At 40.8% G+C, this 19,423-nt stretch overlaps 1 protein-coding gene across 3 annotated transcripts in view; it reads left to right on the top strand.

The window, feature by feature from the left end:
- MAP4K3 (mitogen-activated protein kinase kinase kinase kinase 3) overlaps nt 1–19,423 on the top strand; it is a 788,683-nt gene that overhangs the window by 562,887 nt on the left and 206,373 nt on the right. For 2 of the 3 annotated variants that reach the window (XM_053711915.1, XM_053711914.1), the window contains exon 14: nt 7,053–7,111. In XM_053711915.1, the coding sequence (XP_053567890.1) occupies nt 7,053–7,111 (59 nt within the window). Of the gene's footprint in view, nt 1–7,052; nt 7,112–8,598; nt 8,662–19,423 lie in introns of all 3 variants that reach the window. The other variant, XM_053711916.1, reaches the window with a different exon arrangement.

Genomic DNA, 19,423 nt, shown 5'->3' on the forward strand with positions numbered 1-19,423 from the left:
AGAAGGGTTTGTCTGTCAGTACTCGGAAGGGTCAGATTTCTGCATTGTCTATTTTATTACACAAGCTTCTGGCGGACGTGTCAGATGTGCAATCTTTTTTTTCAGGCCTTAGTCAGAATCATGCCTGTGTTTAAGTCTGTTGCTCCTCCTTAGAGCCTGATCCTTGTTCTTAAAGTTTTGCAGCAGGCTTCGTTTGAGCCTTTGCATTCCATAGATATTAAGTTATTGTCTTGGAAGGTTTTGTTTCTTATTGCTATCTCTTCTGCTCAGAGAGTTTCGGAACTATCTTTCATGCTGATAAGGCGGTTCTTTGTACTAAGTTAGGTTTTCTTCCTAAAGTGGTTTCGGATAGAAATATTAATCAGGAAATTGTTGTTCCTTCTCTATGTCCTAATCCTTTGTCTCATAAGGAACGTTTGTTGCACAACTTGGATGTTGTGCGGGCTCTAAAATTCTATTTACAGGCGACTAAGGATTTTCGCCAGTCTTCTGCCTTGTTTGTTTGTTTTTCTGGGAAACTTAAAGGTCAGAAAACTACTGCTACTTCTCTTTCTCTCTGGTTGAGAAGTATAATTCTTATGAGACTGCTGGTCAACAGCCTCCTGAGAGAATTACGGCTCATTCCATGATAGCTGTCTCCTATTCTTGGGCTTTCAAAAAAGTAGCTTCTGTGGAAAAAAATTTGCAAGGCTGCAAATTGGTCTTCTTTGAGTACTTTTTCAAAATTTTTACTAATTTGGTACTTTTGCCTCGGCTGAGGCCTCTTTTTGGAGAAAGGTTCTTCAAGCGGTGGTGCCTTCTGTTTAGGTCTCCTGTCTTGTCCCTTCCTGGTCATCTGTGTCCTCTAGCTTGAGTATTGGTTCCCAACAGTAAATAATGACGTTGTAGACTCATCATATCTTAGGAAAGAAAGCAAAATTTATGCTTACCTGATAAATTTATTTATTTCCGGTTATGGTGAGTCCACACCCCCCCCCCTTTATTTTAAGCAAGTTAGTTTTTTACTAAACCTCAGGCACCTCTACACCTTTGTGTTACTCCTTTTTTTTCTCCATTCCCCTTTGGTCGAATGACTGGGGTTTGTGGGAAGGGGAGTGATACTTAACAGCTTGGCTGTGGTGCTCTTTGCCTCCTTCTGCTGGTCAGGAGTGATATTCCCAATAGTATATGATGACGTCGTGGACTCACCATATCCGGAAATAAATAAATTTATCAGGTTAGCATACATTTTTTTTTTAATTTTTTTTTATAATTTCGTTTATTATTTTTTGTAATCTTAGTGTTTTTATTTTTCGTAATATAGTGTTTATTATTTTTTGTAATTTTAGATTTTTTTACATTTTTTCTTAGTGTTAGTTTTTTTTTTAAATTTGTGATTTAGATTTTTTAATTGTTTTTTTTTTTAATTTTATTAGAATAGTTATGTTAGGTTAATTTATAGTTTAAACTTTTTTTTATTTCAGTTTTTATTTTAAGATAGTTATATTGTAATTTTAATTTAAAGTTAGGGGGTGTTAGGTTTAGGGCTTAATAGTTTAATTTAGTGTTTTGCAATGTGGGGGGTTGGCAGTTTAGGGGTTAATAGGTTTAGTTTAGTAGTTACGATGTGGGGGGCTGGAGGTTTAGGGGTTAATACTTTATTATAGTGTTGGCGATGTGGGGAGCCGGGCGGTTTAGGGGTTAATAACTTTTATTAGTGTCGGGGAGCGGAGTAATAGGGGTTAATAATTTTTATTAGTGTCGGCGATGTCTGGGAGCGGCGGAATAGGGGTTAATAATTTTTATTAGTGTCGGGGAGCGACGGAATAGAGGTTAATAATTTTTATTAGTGTAGGGGAGTGGCAGAATAGGGCTTAATAATTTGTATTAGTGTCGGCAATGTTGAGGGCGGCGGACTAGGGGTTAATAAACTTTATTTACTTAAGGCGATGTTGGGGGGCGACAGATTAGGGGTGTTTAGACTAGGAGTTTATGTTAGGGTGTTCGGTTTAAAAATAAAATTTCTTTTCCCCATAGAAATCAATGGGTGTTGCTTTACGGCGATTTGCAATTCCGCAATCGCAGGTGTTAGTTTTTTCTTCTTAAATGGAAAGAGTCCACAGCTGCATTCATTACTTTTAGGAAATAAGAACCTGGCCACCAGGAGGAGGCAAAGACAACCCAGCCAAAGGCTTAAATACTCCTCCCACTCCCTTCATCCCCCAATCATTCTTTGCCTTTCATCCCAGGAGGATGGCAGAGAAGTGTCAGAATTTTTAATTTTTGTTTTTTGTCTCTTATGGAGGGTAGTACTCTTTGGGAGTTTTAAGTAGTCCTGTCAGTCTCTCAGTGAGGGCTTGGATGAAAGTTAGAGTCCGGAGAGAGGCAGAGAGAGTCTTTCTGCGAAACCATCCTGACTCATATTAACAGCTCCTCAAGCAATCAGCATTGTCGAACTTCGCTCCGCTGCCTGCTTTCTTCTCTCAAGTCCATGGCGGAGGCGATGCCACTATTTGTTACACTTGAAAGGCCATTTTCCTGTTCCGGTAAGATCGTTTTATTTTACTTTATCGTCATTGTACTGTAATGTGAATGTTATCCCGAACGGCTACCACACCTTTGCGGGTCTAACCATATGACATAAGGGTCTCAGTGAATCTCTGTTAGTATCTTGGAATCGAAGGTTAATATCTCCTGAACAGGGGGTTTATAATCATGTTTGTTATGTGATTCATCCTGCTTATGTGTGATGTTTATGGGCTTGTGGCTTTTTTGGACTGTACGGTTCACCTTGTGTTCGGGCGTGGTTACGCTCCATTCCCCATTTCCGCATTCCTGACCGTGTGGCGAAGGAGATATTCTAGTCCGCAGGGGTCTGGTCATAGGAGGTGTTGAGTGCCCCAGCCATTGTGGTTGTCAGGTGCCATTTTTGTTTAATACTTTAGTCCATATTGATATTTCCTCTATCCATTTATGGAGGATTCTGATGCTGAGACTGTGCTCATTTCAGATTCAGTTACGGAGGATTCTGATACTGAGACAATTTTAATTTCAGATTCAGATTCTGTGTCCTGTGATGACTCCGGATTGGCCTCGTTGACAGAAGTCGACCAGTTTTGTAATGTATGCCATATGAGAGCGCCTGGTTCCTCAGGCTCGGGGAATCAGGGGACTGCTGAGCCATCCATCTCTGGGGGCCCCGTCCTCCAAGAGGCGAGTTCCCTACCAATTAATACTTCTACACATACGGGTAACCCAGTTTTTGGTTCCTACATGCAGGGTGGGATGTTCCCCCGGAGGTTGCAGCATCGTTAACAGATATGGGGACTTTCAGTCTGATAATGCGAATAGTGCACCTCATTAGACATGTGGGGTTATCTCCTGTTTTTCATTTGTTTCAGATTTTTCCCATTTTTTGGTAAGATAGGGCTCCGTTTGGCTGATCCTGCGGGCAGGACTGTGTCTTTTGGGTGTTAACCTTAGGATTGCCTTATATTTTATTTTGTATACGATGGGATGTCTTTTATTTGTGTTTGCTTCCTTTGGGAACCATCTGGGATAGATACTCTTTGTTACTTCTTCGGAAGTTGTTTGGACATGTTAGTCCTATGTTTAATAATGTCCGTTTTCCATTTTTTCCCTATGTGGGAGAATGTATGCGGCTTGCTGGTTAGGTCGGGTTCGTTTAGTTTTGTGGCTATTCAGACACATGGCGCATTTTCTGCTGGATCGGTAGTAGCGGTGAGTGCTCAACTTATCACTGTTTTTTATGTTCAACTAAGCATTCGAGAGGACCTGTGGGTTCGCGAGGCGGGAAAGGATTGTTGCAGTCCTTATAGCCTTCAGTCATGGATGACCGGGCAGGGGAGTGTTCTGCTGCGTCACTTTATCTGACATCTGATTTCACGTGCGGGGGGGGGGGGCTGGTGGGCGTAGTGCCCCGTTGCCACTGGTTGAGTGGTTTGGCCTTTAGTTTTTAAGCTCCTGGATGGTCCTATGGGGCTTGATCCAACAGCTTGTATGGGTAGCTGTCCAGCTTGCGGAAGGTTTTGTATTTTGAAACCTGTTGCAGCTTTAGGCACCTTTAAACGGGTGCGTGTCAGCTGTTTCTAGTGTATCTAGATATGGCTCTTACTCTAGGCCTGTCTGAGTTGTAAGACCTTTGGTCTTCTTCCATTGTCCCGGGTGGGTTAGATCTCCTTTTGGGGATCTGTAATCCAGACATTGGTTAATCCCGGTGGAGTCTTGTTTAGCTCGGGTTTTCCCAGAGGTGGGAAGGTTTAGCACTTTTTCTCTTCCCTGTGTCCTCTGCCTGTGTGGAGGTGATGGGGAGACTAGCCCTGCTAGTAGGGTTTTGGGAACATCGAGGTATCCCTTCTGTTGTCCTGTGGCCTTGTGAAGTCTCTTCATTTGACTTCTACTCTTGCTCCTTGGAGAGTTGGACTTTATTTAGGGGTGGTTCCTTCATTTGATCGGAGCTTTCGAGTTCTCTGCGCTGTCCGGATTTTCTGGATATGCTCCATTCCTTTTGTCTGGCTTTTTGGCAGTTGGGGTGTTTAGTTCCAGAGTATAGTTGCCTGAACTATTAGGTACCCGGACCTGTTTTTTCTTCCGGTGTCTTCCTCTTACGAAGGTTTAGCTCCTGTCCAAGTTTTGGGTTGTTTGGATCTCAGGGCTGGTCGGGATGTTCCACGGTGGCGGGAACTGGGGCTTTGTCCTTGCTCCATCTACCTGACCAGGTCAGGGTTGGCCAGGTCTACCGGAGTATTTATTACTCCTTGCCACAGAGTTACTTATGTCATCTGGGGTTAGCTGGGTGGCTTGCGCCTCAAGAATGGTGGGTTCCTACCCAGCTGCTGACACTGGATTCCGATCTTCTGGTGCGCCTTAGGGTTGCATTTCCCTTTTAGTTTGCCAGGGTACCCGTGGATTCTCTGCTCTGCAGGCGAATGGGTTGGCTGTGCCTCTGTTGGGCGAACTTCTTGTGTGGGGGTCCTTTCTAGGACATTTGCAGGGGATTGTTTCTTCCATTTAGCTGGTGGCTTCGGGCCTTGAGAATGGTTATTGCCCTTCTGGCCTCTTCCCTTTTTCTTTAAGGGATATTCGCTTCTCGGGAAATGGAGTCCTTACTAGGGGCTTCTCCTGGTCGGGAAGTGGAAGGTGGATTTGGTTCCACCTGGAATCTTGCTGGTTCCATGTCAAACTGTGGGACCTTGTTTTGATAGATCCTTGGGTCTATGGCCTTGTCTGTTTTCAGAGTTGTACTTGTACTCTGAGGGGATGGCTTTTCCATCTTTACGCTCGTTCCTGTACCAGTTTCGGGATCTTTGTTCCCTTGTATTAGTGGCCCAGCTGGCTCTGCAGGTTAGGATACCTGAGCGGTCTATGGGTCACGGTATCCTTTGGGATGTGTGAGCTTGCTGTGTCTATTCTGATAGCTCAGTCTGCGAGGAGATGGGTTTTTCCTTTCTCCTTGCTCCTTTGACAGGAGACGGTTTCCTCTTCCTTCGGGTTCTGAGGGTAATTCCCCTTCTTGGGGGGCCTCGATGGAGCCATTGTGTTCCCCTTTTTAGGGACCTGTGAGTAGGTTTGGCGGCTTAAGTTGCCTGGAGCGTGCCCTCTGTCAGGGGCTGTTTTGTGTGGTCTGATTCTTGATGACTGCTTCTTCTTCCTTGCAGCTAGCTGGACAGCTAGCTCAGCGTCCTAATGCACTGTGGCTACTCTGCACTGTTGCAAACCGAGGGTTGCAAGTTCGATCCCCGGCGAGGTCTACTCAGCCTTCTTCCTTTCGAGGTTGATAAGATGAGCAGCGCCTTGAGTCCCTTAAGGGGGATTAGCCGCGCGTTACAAGAACATTCATGTTTTAGCTTTCTCTGTGTTCTCAAACTTGGGGTTTTGTCTGGGTCTATTACACGCTCTTTCATGGTCGAATACTTGGGTATTCTATGGGCACGGGAGGACTTTGCCTCTTTAGTTGCATTCCATGCTTGCAGGATATTGGAGAGATGTTTTTTTCGCTCTCCGTGCCCGGTATTATCCGGGATTTTGCCTGGTATAGGCCTCCTTCCCTGTTTGGGTTCGTTTGGGTCTCTGATTACTTGGAGGTGCTGTTTTTGCATTGAGGGACTTTTCGGTTTTCTCGGTTCTCCTTGGCTTTGTTCCCTTTAGTGTTTTCGTCTGGTTTACCCTTCATTTGTGAGGGGTGAGTGGTTGGGGGCCGTCTGTTGGGCGACGGTGTCTCTTGGTGGACTGTTGACTCAGTCGAGTCCGTTTTGTGGTCTCTAATTTGGCTCTGGACTGGCTGCGAGTCCGTGTCACTGGGGCTTTTCCTTTGAACAAAAGTTTCTCGGCTTTGTACGAAGCAGGATTTTTTATTGGGTAGAGGTTCAGGCCTGGTGCCCTCAGTATGGGCTGCCTATTGCACCCTCCTGTCTTGGCATTCAGTGTCCTCTATAGCTTGGGTATTGTTTCCCAAAAGTAATGAATGCAGCTGTGGGCTCTTTCCATTTAAGAAGAAAAACATAAATTATGCTTACCGGATAATTTCCTTTTCTTCTGATGGAAAGAGTCCACAGCTCCCCACCCGTCATTTTATGTGGGGCGTCCTTATTATTCTTCTGGCACCTTTCACCCTGATATTTATTCTACTGTTCTTTGTTCCTCGGCAGAATGACTGGGGGATGAGGGGAGTGGGAGGTTCTTATTTCCCAAAAGTAATGAATGCAGCTATGGACTCTTTCCATCAGAAGAAAAGGAAATTATCAGGTAAGCATAATTTATGTTTTTTTCTAACACTCTCTCCCCATTGATGTCTATGGGGGAAAGCGTGTACGAGCATGTAACCTCAGCCCTTGTCTTTTGTGCGGTATGGAGCTAAACGCACCATAACGCACAGCACAGGGAGGCTTTTCAGTAACTCCTAATGGCAGCGCTATGGAGAGTGCAATAACGCAATTTTTTTGGTGTTAGTTTCGCACCCTTTTTAGCGCAAAACTCGTAATCTAGGTGATAATTTGGTAAGAATTGGTTATTCTGTATTAATTGATTTTTCTGTTCTACCTCTTTATTTCTAGTTGGCCAAGTAAAGTTTGATGCACCAATGAGAAAAGAGACAGAACCACATCATGAGCTGGTGAGTGGCTAGTAGGCCTCCCTATAGTCCCAGGTTATGAGGAAATGTTGCAATATGGGACCCCATCCTTTGAACCTTATCTTGTTAAAGGGTCATGTTACCCATGTTTTAAAGGGGTGCAGCATTTATCAATAAAGGTCAATGTAAAATAATACCTTAACATATTTATATATTAATATAAACATAAATCACACTATTTCATGCCCTTCTAGTGATTCTTTGGAATTTTTTATTCAGATTTCAGTTGATTACACACAAGTCTAGTGACACCAAGACTTGTTTATAATTATGCAAAGCCAGATAATTACTTTAAGTAGTACTTGTTCACTGTGAGAACCCCATACCCTAGCTATACCCTGGACAAACATCCAGATTGATTGTTCACATTTTATATATTCTCCCCCCCACCCCCCCCACAAGATAGTATTCTTCACATCTTTATTCAGAAATGCTACATGTGGGGGTAACGTGCCTTTAACAAAAGTTCTCATGCTGTAATCAGTGCTGCTTGGATTTAGGTTTATGACAGTGGGCTCGGTTAGAGGTGGTAATAGATGAGTATGGCAATCACACTGTTATTACTACAAACTGTACCATTTCAATGCCACACTTCTTTTTTTAACAACCTGTGTAGGCCACACCCCTTTTAAGCATAATTTACCCCACCTATTTTGAAATCAAGCCCTTTAATTTTGATTTTGTGTTTATATTATAAATAAACTATATTATACCATATAAAAAGTGTTCAGAGGTTATAGTTAAGCAGCTGATTGTTTACCATTCTAGTCACACAGTAGCATTAGCTCACAAAACCTATGCTTGAAACATGGCAGTTCACGCGATCACTTTAACCAATGCTGAGTGCAGAGCAGCTATGTAATTAAAGCTTTGCACTACATATGCTTTACAAATCACAATGTGGTGTCTATTTTCAACACAATTTTTTATCCTAATAACTCTTTTCCAGTCTTTTTCGGGCCTTTCAAGTACCACTTTTTTCCTCTTTTTTGTTCCCTTAAGATCCTGCATGTGGCAAATCAGTTAAGAGGAAGGTCAGACAGAATGCATTTATTTTATCTACTAACATATATTGTTTTTCACAGCTTATTGTAATGCCAGTTTAGAATGCACACATGGTTTCACTATAAGAAGAGTGCTATCATTACTATTAACATAACTGTGTCACTATATAAATTAGATTTTATTTTCAGCATCAATATCTTTTTAAGATGCAATACATCTTTTTCCCTCTGTTCAAAACCTTAACTGGGAATAGCTTGCTAGATTTTGTATTTTTGCCTGAGATATTACAGTAATGCATCATGATACCAAGCAAAACAGCAGCATGCTAAGAATGATTGTTATTAACCCTTCCCTGCAGTTTCTTGCTTCTGTTTTTCTTTGCACCCTGCAAGTGATCTTTCCCTGTGTGTGCTCGCAGCTATGTATCTTGCTGTAAATAACTTGGGTCTCTGTCTGCTAAACAGCTCGACAGGGACGATTTTTTGGACAGTGCAGAAGACATATACTACACTGCAAGATCTAATCTGGTATTTTCCACCTTCTCGTGTTCTTTGTCAGCTTTGGTTTTATGTATTCATTCTTTTGCTTTCTAAAAAAGCTTTATGACCCTTGAAAGAGGCTACAGAGTCAAAATTAAACTGTTATCATTCAGACAGAGAATGCAATTTTAAAAACCATTCCAATCTACTTCTGTTAACAAATTGATTTTATTGTATTGATGTCTTTGGTCGAAGAGAATACCTAGGTAGGCTCAGAAATGTCCATGTAGGCTCAAGCAATGTTTTCACCAATATATAACACTGCAAAATTGGATGCCATAAAATGCTCAAGATGTGTGAACTCTTGAGCCTACCTAGGTATGCTGTTCAACAAAGCATACCAAGAGACAAAGTGAATTTGATAAAAGAAGTAAACTGCATGCTATACCTGCATCCTGGAAGTTTAAGTTTGACTTTCATGTCACTTTTAATATATTTCTGTGTTCACATAATTTAAACCCAAACTGCTTCTTTATAAAGCACTAATCCAGACTTTTTGCTTTTTGTTCCAATTTAAAACCGGGAATTAACAGTTCTCCAGAACTTTATAGACGACATGAAGAGAAAAGCTCAACTGGGGACGGATTTAGCTTTCCTTAAAATAGGTAGCCACCTACGGTTCAGCCTTTTTTAGCCAAGATTTTGTCTTCCTACGGGTGATAAGGCAAGCACATATGAAACCCCTACCCCACTGTGCCTTACATGAATATAGCTGCACAATCATTGACTAGGCTCATGTAGACCAAATGGTGCCTCTAGTGTTAGTTGTACTAATTCTTTGTTCAGTGGGGAATTGGCTGGTATTTCAGGGCTGGAATGTGTCCTCCTTGATGGAATCTAACTGGTCTACTGCAGGATGGTTTTGCTCTGTGAAAGGTACAAGAAGGTTGCACCCTGGGTGTGTGCCGTCTCATAGGGCAAGCTCGGTCCATCCTCAGCTGAGTACTCTTTTTTTTCCTAGATTTTGTATTGGAATAGGGAGACAAAGTGGGAAAAGCTTTGCTATTTGTTCTTTGTTCAAGTGGACAAACGGTTAGAACTGCCATAGTAAAAAGTAGCACAGATCATATGAACACTATAATACATGTCTGCTGTTGTGTAATATCAGCACAAGACTTGTATACATGTAGAAAACCCATTATCCAAACAGCTTGGGATCGGAAAAGGTTTGGATTTTGGAATATTTGTAGAGGGGATGGAACCAAGTGTAAATAACAACATCTTATGTAATTTAGGCAATATTTACATGTCATAATACAGCTTATACGTGCAACCTAAAGATATTTTTATATAGTTTTTAACACTTTTGTATACCAAGTACCCCCAGAAAGATAGTACAGTACTGTATCTTAAAAATTGTAATATTTGTTGATTTACCGATAAATAAATATAGACTATTATTTGTATTTTAGAACACACAAAAAACAAACAAGCAAAACACATAGGTAGAGAAGATTATGACTTACAGATGGGGAAATAGTAATTTTTGACAATTGTATTTGTTTTTAACAAATATTAATTAAAAAGTTTGGATTTCAGGATAAGTTTGGATTTTAATATTCCGGATTTGGTGATTTGTACCTGTACTACAAAAAGAGTCTTGTGAACCAAAAGAGATTGCAGCCTGAGTGAGACTAATCTTTATAACAATTTAGCATATTTCAGTTCTAAGGTGACCCTTTGTTTCTTTGTATAGAAATATTACTTAGTCAATAATGTAAAAGGCTTAGACTTATGTAGTTCAAAAACATTCTCTTGTGTGAATAATTAGTTAGCATGGCTCTGGTTGTCCATAGTTGATCTTGCCTTACATTTAGTTGTTGTATGTAAAAGAACTATTGGAATATTTATCTCTCTGATTGCTAAGTTAACCTAGAACCCATGCTTACTCTTCATAGTGTTTTAGATGTACCCTTCTAGGCTCCAAAGGCTGATATATATGTCTAGGATTGATTGTCACCCTTGTTTTAATTAAAATGGTCTGCTACTTCAGGTCTGGATTGTCGTCATTTTTATAGGACCAGATTTCTAGAAAAGTCTGCATTGTTTAGGCAGAAGTGAGCAAAACGAGAATGCATCGTCAGTGGGCATCATATGTATGTGATCTACTTATGCATGTGCTAAGCTTAACAAAACAAACCTGAGCTTGCATAGGGACTTATATTTGTGCTGAATCTCCCTTTTCAATTGAGGCAACTGTAGTGGTGCGTAATAAAAACCCATTTTTACATTTCTTCTAATTTAAGCTCATATCACTAGTGGCTGAGAAAGAAATAGGTAATTATACAATTGTCTTGTGATTTACTGCTGCCACAGTTCAGACTATTTTATCTTTCTTACTTCTTAGCCCTTAATCTTATATTTTTGTTGCCCTAAAGGAATTGATACAATGTATTGATTTTCCAGTTTGAAAGAGATTATGGTGATGTAGTTTTCTGGGACTAAATATAATAGGGAGCAACTCTTATTACCAACATGCCTCTGTAACACTGATGCTAAAATGTCCTGGTTTCAAAAATATCAGTAATGTCACCTAAACCACAATATAAGCATCAGCAGTTTCAGGTTAACCTTAAACTCTAGAATTGGTTTTAAGTTTTTTCGATGTAGTCTAAAAGCTATAGGTTCAAACCCTTGGTGACCATAATATTTTCACAGCAGTGACATCTCCTACTTTTAATTTTCTACTATGAGTTTATATAAAAGCATTTTCAAAAAGTAATATAAAATATAAATACTTTGCATTGTTTAGTACAAACGGTACAAAGCTCCATCCTCAATCATTTACCTTTACTATGATAGTGAATACGTTCCTAGAAAAATAGCTTGGGGAATCTAGTCCCCTTCATACTATTTTTAAAAATAGATCAGAGAGCAGCAAATCCTCACTCTGTAACAGCATGTTACTAGGACTTGCTCAAGACATTGCTCCCTGGGTCCAAGAATGAAATGACGCCCTCCATCTCCTTATCTACAACAATCTAAACCTGACCATAGACACAGAATATGCTCTTCCCATGTGCTTCCCATGTAAAATCATCCTGAGTACCCTGGTTATAACCTGGTTCCATTATACAGCTGGCCCTTGTTTGCTGCAAGTGAACTCGTAACTTATGATAGTATTAAAAATATATATATATTTTATGGAATTGTAAATTGAATATATACTTTTTGTCAATTGAAAGAGAATGTAAACATTTTGTTCTTTTAAAAAGACTAAAAAATAGATAAGAAGTCAGAGTTTTTCCATGTAGAATTCTGACCTTCCTCTCCATATAGTTACAAAGTAGGGGGAGGTTATTTTGCTGTAAAAGGGTACATCCATGTTAACTTCCTAGTTTTTTTTTACTATCCACCAAAATTAAATTGACTTGTCGATTGCAGACTGATTGGCTGCCACAAAGATAATAAAACTAAAAGGTACATTAAACACTGAATACATTCCATGCACCTCTCCCCATTTATGGGTGCCACCATTTTGAAACCTAGGTTACAAAGCAGGTATCAGGAGGAGAGTTGCCGCACATGTGCAAATACAACAGCACTGGAATGCAGTGAAAGCTAGATTTTAACAATGTGGCACCCATGACAAGAGGGAGGTGTGGAATAACCTCATTTAATATGCTTATATATATTGTCTTTAGCATTTAATGTCTTGGAAGACGTTCTTATCAGAATAAAGCGATGCCTTTGTTCAAGTTCAGGAAAAGCAAGATTTGTATTAAAATTATAAAAAGAATCTGGATTTGTGGTTTAAAGCTGCATCTATTTGTATTCTTTATGAAATCAGTTGAATTGTTTTAGTGTAACAGTGTTGCATGTTTAATTGTGTGCAAGTAAAGTAAGTCTTTTTGTGTTTTGTACCCTTATGCAGTCTGTTTATTTCTTGTTTACAAGGTTTTTCACATTGGTAACTCATTTCTGAATAAATGTGTAATATTAATAGATAAGTTGTACAGCTTTATGTGAAATGAATGAACTAGTACAGCTCAGCAAAAACAAATGCTAATATATTTTCGTTTACATTTATTATAATGTGTTTCTTCATAAACAAGTGTGCTGCATTTTATAATTGTCTTTTTATATAGCAACTAGTTGTTAGCAAAGAGTGATAACCTCATGAATACATTGCAGTGCTTTAAAGGAACCTGCTCTAATTTGTTAGATCATAGTGCTACAAACGCTACTGCCAGATAGCGCACAAGACATGTGCACGTTACTAAGTCTACCTAGGTATGCTCTTAACAAAGATATTAAGGGACCTAACGATCTAAAGCTCTGTTCTAGAAAGTTTATCTAAAGCATCTTGTAAGAACTGTGAGGCCCCTAGAAGAAATTTAGAAAGGTGAATTTTAGATTGTGAGCTGTTTATTTCTCTATACAGGTTGCTGGGTGTTAGGGAGAGACACCTACATTGCACTATAATGCTCAAAAATGTCCCAAAGATTTTGCCTGATTTCAAGGCCTAAGAGAACAACGTCAGTTTGGTAATGGAAGTAAATTGGAAGATTTTTGTTCTTCAAAGTTACATGCTATATCTAAACCATTAATTTTGACTTTCTTGTCCTTTTAAAAATATATACAATTTGTGTTGCAAACAGTTGGGAGGTTTACATAATAAAATTGGCAAAGTATCCAAGAAATGTCAATGTTTCAGTAATTTTAGCATTGCTCTTAAAGGAGTGTCCACATTCATCCAAATGGGAAAGATAGAGTGATCTACGTGTTCTGATTAGAATTTGCTCAGGCTGCTCCCTGTGATAAGAGGTGGCTCCTCTTAAACTCCACACTAAAAAAGAAAATTACAACAGGGACGCCACATGGTCTGTGCATTAACTCAGTAAAGAGTAATAAAGTAACACACTTACATGTGGTTGATCACACACAGGTTCTGAAAGTGCAAGCTGGGACTTCTCAACCGCCCAGCTGACTGATCTCCCCATGGCAGCAACCAGTGACTGTTGGTAAAGTTTTGAGATCTTGGACTCCTGCTGCCACGGGAAGATTAGTCAGCGGTGTGGTTGAGAAGTCCCAGCTTGCACTTTCAGCACCTGTGTTACTTTATTACTCTTTACTGAGTGAATGCACAGCCTGGCTATGTGGCGCCTCCGTTGTCGTTTTCTTTTTTTAGTGTCTCTGTTTTTTTACCTCCTCCTTATCTTTATTGGCTGATAGCCACTTTCTATTAATTCTTATTGGTTAATAAATACATTCTGTTAATGCTCATAGGAATATATTTATGTAAAAATATATTGAAAACAGTAATATAATGTAAGGATTTTGAATTAACAATATATCTCTAAATGTACAAATAATGTGCAAAATTATACATTCATATGTAAGCTAAAATATCAATAGTGAACAGTGAACAGGATAATAATCAAAAAGTCTATGAGTTAGCTCCTCTTCTGGAGGATTGGACTCGCTTGGAAAGATTCTATGGGGAAAACAAAAAAGAGCGCCTCGTGGTTTAAAAATCAAAGATATACAGAAAATCTGATGAAAGTGTAAATACTCACAAAAGTATTGAACGATTTGTGAGTGCAAATAAAGCAAGCTGGGCCTCTCAGTCTCCAGCTGATTGTGCAAGGAAAAACTCTTCCAATGGTGTGAACACAAGAGTAGTGATAGATGATTTGGATCTTTGTAAATAAAAAACAAATAGACCGCCCAATGGTGCAGATAAACTTCTTAATATCAAAAGTATAAATGTGGTACTAACATGTGAGAAATCACTGTCAGATAGTGCTGTAAAGGCAGGCTGGGTATTGTAGTCACCAGTTGACTAGACTTGTTTGGTCTCCCAGGATGGTATGCTGTGATTCCTAGGTTCCAATGTTTCCAATAGCAATGTATAAACCAAAGTAGTACAAGCCATATACTACTAGAATACATTTAATAAAATACAAAGTATAACAATAAAAACAGATTAAAATATGCAACGTGTTTCTCAGCTTCAAACTGTTTCCTCAGGCATAATATATGCCTTTATTTGCACGTACAAATAGTACAATACTTTTGTGAGTATTTACACTGTCATCAGTTTTTTTGCATGTGTTTGATTTCTGCACCATGAGGCGCTCTTTTTTGTTTTCACCATAAAATATCACTTTCCCTTCCTGGATCTGATTTTGTTTAGGGGAGATTTTAAAATCACTTTAAGTCCTATTGGTGTGTTAAAAATACAGAAAGCTTTTTTTCCAAAAGGCAGGGAGAGTCCACAACTTCATTCCTTACTGTTGGGAAATACAACACCTGGCCACCAGGAGGAGGCAAAGACACCCCAGCCAAAGGCTTCAATATCCCTCCCACTTCCCCTATTCTCCCAGTCATTCTTTGCTTTTCGTCACTAGAGGAGGATGACAGAGAAGTGTCAGAAGATTTTGGATATTCCTGTAATGGGTATGTTCCCTTGAAAAGAGGACTGGAGTTTTAAGTAATCATGTCAACCTCTCTGTTAGAGTATTGATGAAAGTTAGAGTCTGGAGATGCAGGGAAAGTTTTTCTGCAAACCCATCCAGACTGTTCACTAACAACTCCTGAGCAATCTGTGTTGACGAGTTTCACTGCTTGCTGTTACACACTTAGGTCCCTGTCAGAGCGTCGCTGCAAGACTGTCATACTTGAGAGGCTGTATCTGTTCCACAACGTGGATCCTGGAGGGTAAGACCGCTTTATTATATATAGCAGGGATTCTAATATAGGGTCACAGTGTGGCTCCTTTATACCTCAATAGGATCAAGGGTTAATATTTCCTTCAGGGAGATTATTTGGGGATTTTTATGTACTGCTTTCACTTTGTGAGGGTTTGGGCTCATATGACTGTGTGCTTTTGGCTTGGAACAAAAAGGTTTCACTTTCGTTTTTGAACAAATATTCTGAATTATGATTTCCAGGCTACAAAATTTTAATGGAACTGCGCAGCTTATATTTGCTTAGCGCTCTTTTTCATAGCAGGGGAATATCTTTCTTGCGCACCACGTGACCGGGTGCAGTTTCTTTCACTTCCTTACGATCCTTCTGCAGACATCGCTCCTTGAGGAGAACATTTTCATAGCCTGTTTGGGTCTAGGAGGTGGTGAGTGCCCCAGCCATTGTGAATAAAAAGGGTGCCGTTTTATATATAAAGCGCTTTATTTTGTTCAGTTTTGTATTCCATCTGTGAGAGTACATACCAAAGCTATGGAGGACTCAGTGAATAATAATACCTGTTTATACTGTGAGGAGGCTATGGTTTGCCTGCCTGCTCAATTTTGTTCCATTTGGCTAGGCACTGTTTTAAAGTCTAAAAAGGGAGCTAAGTCTGCTAATACACATAGCGCAATTAGTCCCTCTGAGCCATCAACCTCTCAGGATTCTATATCCAAAGAGTTTACTACCCTTTCTACTCAAACCACTTCACATGCAGTCCCCCTCGGCACAACTAATTCTCCATCTGGAGGGGGCCTTTTTCCTGCAGACTTCGGTGTCTGTAGCCCTGAGTGCCTTACCTATCTCTGGGAAATGCAAGAGAAAGGTCAAACATAGTTCTCCTGACTTAGCGTCATCTAAATTTCTGTCGGATCTAGCTTGTATGTCCCATTTATCCGAGAATGAGTTAACCTCTGTAGCTTCAGAGGGTGAACTTTCTAAATCGAAGACTTCCGTTGCTAGGAACCCTCCTTTAGATTTAAAATTGAACATTTGCGTTTTTTGCTAAAGGAGGTCCTATCCACTTTAGAGGTTCCAGAGGCTAAGCTACCTGAGGAACCTGAGATCCCTAAGTTAGACAGGGTTTATGAAGACAGAAAGGTCCCACAGACTTTTCCTGTACCAATTCGTATGGCTTACATTATTAGTAACGAATGGGAAAGAATCAGGACTTCCTTTTCCTACTCGTCAATCTTTAAGAAATTGTTTACAGTCCCTGATTTTCTATTGGAACTGTGGGGTTCCATTTCGTTGCTCGCTAAGCGTACTACTATCCCTCTTGAGGATAGTTCTTCTTTTAGAGAGCCTATGGACAAAAAGTTGGAAACTTTTTTGAGGAAAATGTTCCAACACACAGGATTTTTATTCCAACCAGCGGCAGCTGTAGCCACTGTTGCTGGAGCAGCTACCTACTGGTACGACTCTCTGTCTGAACTTATTGAGTTGGATTCTCCCCTTGAGGATATTCAGGAGAGAATTAAGGCTCTTAGAATTGCTAACTCCTTCATTTGTGATGCGAATATGCAGATTATATGCCTAAATGCAAAGGCTTCAGGTTTTGTGGTCCTAGCCCGCCAGGCTCTTTGGTTGAAGTCTTGGTCTGCGGATATGACTTCTAAATCCAGACTCCTTTCTCTTCCCTTCAAGGGGAAAATATTATTCGGTACCGGGCTGGACTTCATTATTTATATGTTCACTAGAGGGAAGGGTGCTTTCCTACCACAGGATATGAAGAACAGACCTAAGGGACGGCAATCTTCTAATTTTCGTTCAGACATGTCCCAATGATCTCAACCTTCATCCAAGCCCGAGCAGCCCAAGAGTACTTAGAAGCCGGCTTAGTCCAAACAGACAAAGAAGCCCGCCGAGAACAAATCGGCATGAAGGGGCGGCCCCCAATCTGGGATCAGATCGAGTAGGGGGCAGGTTGTCGCTTTTCTCAGACACATGGTTTTAGGATATTCAGAATCCTTGGGTTCTGGAGGTTGTATCTTGGATACTGGATAGGATTCAAATCTCATCCGCCCAGGGGGCAGATTCCTTCTCTCCATACTGTCTACAAGACCAGAAAAGAGGACTGCCTTTTTAGGTTGCATTCGGGATCTAGCCTGTTTAGGAGTAATTGTCCTGGTACCTACATCAGAAAGAGGTCTGTGGGGTTCTATTCAAACCATTTTGTGGTTCCCAAAAAGGAGGGAACTTTAAGTCCAATTCTGGACCTGAAGTGCCTAAACAAGTTTCTGAGTTTCCCCTCTTTCACAATGGAGACAATACGGTTAATTCTTCCCCTGGTACAGGAAGGACAGTTTAAGACCACCATAGACCCGAAGGATGCATACCATCATGTTCTGATACACAAGGAAAATTTTGAGTTCCTGAGGTTTGCCTTTCTGGACCAGCACTTCCAGTTCATAGCACTTCCGTTTGGCTTAGCTACTGCTCCAAGGATATTTACGAAGGTTCTTGGGGCTCTTCTAGCAGTTGCCAGAACAAGAGGTATTGCAGTAGCTCCTTACCTGGACGAAATCTTGGTACAAGCACCATCTTTTCGTCTAGCAAGGGAGCACTCAGAATTCCTTCTCAGTCTTGTTCAAATCAAATGGATGGAAGATAAACTTGGAAAAGAATTCTCTTACTCCAAATACCAGGGTGAATTTCCTGGGTACTCAGATCAGAGACATTGCAAGCTAACATCAGCATGTCTTGCCCTCTAGGCCTCCTTGAGACCTTCAGTGGCCCAGTGAATGGAGGTGATTGGACTCATGGTGTCTTGTATGAACATCATTCCCTTTGCCAGATTCCATCTCAGACCATTACAGCTATGCATGCTGAGGCAATGGAACAGTGACCATTCCGATCTATCCCAACAGATATTAATGGATAGCCTGTCAAGAGATTCGGTCTATTAGTGGCTCTGTCAATATCACCTGTCACAAGGCACGTGCTTCTTGAGACCGTCCTGGGAGATTGTGACTACGGAGTCAAGTCTATCTGGCTGGGAATAAGTTTGGGGTGCCAGGTGGGCACAAGGGCTGTGGACTCAGGAGGAGTTCTCTCTTCTGATCAATATCTTGGAACTCTGCTCTGAAGGCTTGGCCCTTTCTGGGTTTGTCCCAGTTTATCAGATTCCAATCAGACAACATAACTTTGGTAGCTTACATCAACCATCAGGGAGGAACAAGAAGTTCATTAGCGATGAGAGAAGTATCTCAAAATCTAGAATGGACGGAGGCCCACAATTGTATGCTATCAGCAATCCACATTCCGGGTGTTGACAACTGGGAAGCAGACTTCCTCAGCAGGCAATCCTTTCACCTGAAGGAATAGTCTGTCCACCCGAGGTATTTGCAGAGATATGCTGCAGATAGGGGAAGCTAGAGATAGACCTCTTGGACTCTTGTCTAAATCCCAAACTACCCAGGTACGGGTCGAGATCAAGGGATCCTTAAGCAGCACTAATAGATGCTCTAGCGGTTCCTTGGATGTTCAGACTCATATATCTGTTTCCTCTATTACCTCTTTTCCCTCGGATGGTGGCCCGCATCAAGCAGGAGCAAGCATTGGTGATTCTAATTACTCCATCCTGGCTGTGAAGGACTTGGTTCGTTGATCTGGTGGGGATGTCCTTATCTCCTCGTGGAGGTTACCTTGTCGCAGGGACCTGCTGCTACAGGGTTCATTTCTACATAAAAATCTAGATTCTCTGAGGCTGACTGCGTGGAGATTGAACACTTAGTCTTTGCCAAGAGAGGTTTCTCTGAGAGTGTTACCAACACTGATTCAGGCTCGTAAGCCAGTGACTCGACGCATCTACCATAATGTGTTTGGCGGACTTACCTACACTGGTGTGAGGAGCGTGGTTTTTCTTGGCATAAGGTTAAAGTCGCCAGAAAGGAATGAAGTCGTGGACTCTCCCTGCCTTATGTGCAGACAACAAAATGTATGCTTACCAGATAAATTCCTTTCTTTCCTGGCAGGGAGAGTCCATGACCCCGCCTGTATGATATTTTGCTTTAGTTGGCTCCCCATTTATTTTTTCTTCTGGCACCTTTATACCTTG

The sequence above is a fragment of the Bombina bombina genome, chromosome 4 (assembly GCF_027579735.1).
Source record: "Bombina bombina isolate aBomBom1 chromosome 4, aBomBom1.pri, whole genome shotgun sequence".
Classification (NCBI taxonomy): Eukaryota; Metazoa; Chordata; class Amphibia; order Anura; family Bombinatoridae; genus Bombina; species Bombina bombina.